General features: G+C 42.4%; 1 protein-coding gene across 1 annotated transcript; it reads right to left on the bottom strand.

Moving 5' to 3' along the window:
• Positions 1-1,436: 1,436 nt before the first annotated feature.
• Positions 1,437-2,972, bottom strand: LOC143926984 (uncharacterized). The gene is made up of 2 exons (XM_077450996.1): positions 2,494-2,972; positions 1,437-2,194 (listed from the first exon to the last, which is right to left on the bottom strand). Exons 1-2 carry the CDS (start codon positions 2,965-2,967, stop codon positions 1,718-1,720), a joined length of 951 nt encoding a protein of 316 aa, XP_077307122.1. The 5' UTR covers positions 2,968-2,972; the 3' UTR covers positions 1,437-1,717.
• Between the last annotated feature and the right edge of the window lie 231 nt (positions 2,973-3,203).

Here is a 3,203-nt window from a genome sequence, read left to right as displayed (position 1 = left end):
AGAAGAAAGACATTGTTGAAAGAAAGAGATAAGAAGTCCTATTTGCAGTTTGCAAAAAGCCATGTGGGACACAGCAAACATGTGGAAGAAGGTGCTCTGGTCAGATGAGACCAAAATTGAGACCAAATGAGAACTTTCTTGTTCATACATCACGGGACACAGTGGCTTGGTAATTACTTAATTGGTTAGATAGTAACCTTCAGGTGATTGGACACTGGTAACCCTAATTACAAAGTGAGTTCCTCCCCTATATAACCCCTCACATATGGAGAATACCTCAGTTTTTTCGCCAGTGTATAAGGTGGTTGGTCACATTGAAGATGTGCTAAGAAGAAAGCTCTGTTTGATGGTCTCTGAGAGGGCCTAGGAGCTATACAACTGGATCCATACCTTGGGCCAATACTAAAACGCCTAAGGCCGCGTACACACGGGCGGATTGTCTGCCCAACTTAGTCCGCTGAACCGTGTTTCAGCGGACAATCCGCTTGTGTGTGGGCTTCAGCGGACTTTTTCAGCGGACAGTCTGACGGACTAAGTCTTTCGGAATTTCCGTAATTTTGTCCGTCCAAACTGGTTTCAGCGGACAGTCCGCTCGTGAGTAGGCAAGTTGGACGGACTAAGTATGACGCATGCCCAGAAAGGATTTACAGGGCGGACAGGGCGGAAGCGCTCGGTCTTGTAAAACTAGTGTTCGTATTGGAGCTAGCATATTCGTCATGCTGCTAATTTTGTGGTTTTTTAATATAGCCCATTCTTTTCTTCTTCATAATGCAAGAAAAGTGAAGTAGCTTTGCTGCTTATATTCACACAGAGTTATACCAAATGTTTTTATTCATCCTCATCCTATGATTAATCTTCCAATTTTAGAAAAATATAAAAAAAAAAAAAAAAAAAAAAAAAAAATCCAAATATATATATATATATATATATATATATATATATATATATATATATATATATATATATATATATATAGAGATATTAAAAAAATTATAGAATTTATCTATTACTATATATTTTTGGAACTACTATTGTCAGTTAAAAATTATTATTTTTTTATTTTTATTTTTTTTTTGTGGGGGGGGGGGGGGTTGAAACAAGATGGACTTGCATTTTTTTTGGCCAAGCAGGACTATGTAAGTAGAGATAGATAGATAGATAGATAGATACCCAAACCAGCATTTTAGCTTACACATGATTGCATGTTCAAAATCAGCAGAGCTTCCCCTCATTTCAAACGTTAAGCCTCAAATTTACAGCGACTGCACTTCCAAGTGCACTTGCAGTGCTTTAAAAATTGCACTTGAAGTTAGCATATTTATATTAACATGAACATGTGTTTTGTAAATAACCCCCAGAGTCTTTTGACATGTACCTGCCTACTCACAAATAAACTCTGTTTTTTAAGCCAAAATAACAAAAAAAAACATACAATATTTTTGGAAATAATAAATATTTATTTTTCGTCAGAACAAAACTAAATCAAGAGGGAGGCAACACTGGAGACAATTTTGACGTTTGTGAAGCCTTTTGTCCCCCAGGCACACATCAAGTGAGTGGCCACCAAAATTCAGAACCTGTGTAACATGTAAATAGGGAGCACAACCAGGTCCTAGAATCCCAAAGACCAGGAACAGCAGCAGATGAGATCTATGTCCCCAGACTGTGGTACTACAACAGCCTGCGTCTTCTTTCAGAGCAGACTGAAGCCAGGCAGTCACTTCTGACTCTTCCGTCTAGCCTTCCCTCCACGCTTCGCTGGAGGCTGTGCCTCTGGTGGTGGACTTGTGGTAGGAGGAGGAGGAGGAGGAGGAGGAGCAGTAGGGTCTGTGTTATACAGTTTGGTGGTCGGTGTTAGCTCACCCTTCAGACCCCGTTGAATGGCATCAAAAAAAATTGCTTTGCACAAGTTGCGCTGTGCCTTCTCCATTTCTAACAACCTGCTTGCTAAATAAGTACCGTAGGCCTCCTCAGGATTGGGGGGTTTGCTCAGCACTTGGGTGGCTTGGCGTATAAGTGCCAAGGACTCCTCCTCTGTACGGCCCATCCTCCTGGGCCTTTTGCTGGCTAGGCGGAGGGGAGGGACCTGGCTTTCGGTCCGACTCCTGCTGGGCCCAGCTAGCTCCTGTGTGTGGCTGGTCACGGCCTCCTCCTCCATACCACTGGTCCCGGCCTCCTCCTGGGTGAGCTCATCCTGTGTAAAAAAACAAAGAAATCAATAAATAAAATCTGTCTATATTTTGAAATCATCAATCACTAACAATTTTACAGTTCTCACTTGCAAATACATTTGTCTTGAAATACAAAAGGCTATCATTTTGACACCATCATTTTTCCATCAGTTCACCAAGATTTGAGCCACATTTGTGGAAACTACTGTATCCTTCTATCTAATTTAATTTGTGATGAAATCCTAGATTTGGAAGCAATTCAAACATTGAACTTTACATCATTAATATTTGAGCAATCCTAACTTTAGAAACTAAAATATACCTGGCTCCAGCTGGGCGCATCAACTTCGTCCAGCAAGGAAGGGTCTGGATCTTCCAGGGATGGCTCACCTGAGGTGGAGGTAAGGGTGGAGGGAAGGGTAGACGGAAGAGTGGAAAGTGACTGCCTGGCTTCTGACGTGTCATCCAGAAAACGCAGCCTGTCATAATACCACAGCCTAGGTACATAGACCTGACCTGCTGCTGATCCTGATGTTTGGGAGTCTAGGATCTTTTTGCGCTCCCGCCTATACACGCTACGCAGGTTCTGAATTTTGGAGTTCACAAAGTCAGTGTCTGCCTGGGGGAGTCGGGTTTTCACAAACGTCAAAACTGTCTCCAGTGTCTTCCTCCGGCCAGGACGGCTGGAATATTGTGGGTGTTTGGAATCCCAAAGGCTCCTGTGTGATTCTATTAGATCAATAAATGTGGAGAGGAAGGCCTCCTCCTTAAAGGGGTCTGGGTTATACTTTTGCATTTTGATTTCTGAAAAACAAAAAAAAAACAAAAAATAATAAAATAAAAAAAATAATGTCAGACCAAATGCACACTATTTATATTGTGACAATGTAGGCAAGACACACACTACACCCACACACACACACACTACCACACATGCTACCCCCCCATACACACGCTACCCCCCCACGCACCCACACACACACACACACACTACCCCCCCACACACCCACACTACCCCACACACACACACAC

Source organism: Lithobates pipiens, unplaced genomic scaffold (genome assembly GCF_037356315.1).
Source record: "Lithobates pipiens isolate NorthernLeopardFrog02 unplaced genomic scaffold, aLitPip1_a1.2 Scaffold_23, whole genome shotgun sequence".
Lineage (NCBI taxonomy): Eukaryota > Metazoa > Chordata > Amphibia > Anura > Ranidae > Lithobates > Lithobates pipiens.
The sequence above is the reverse complement of the archived record's forward strand: the minus strand, read 5'-3'. Positions and strand labels throughout refer to the sequence as shown.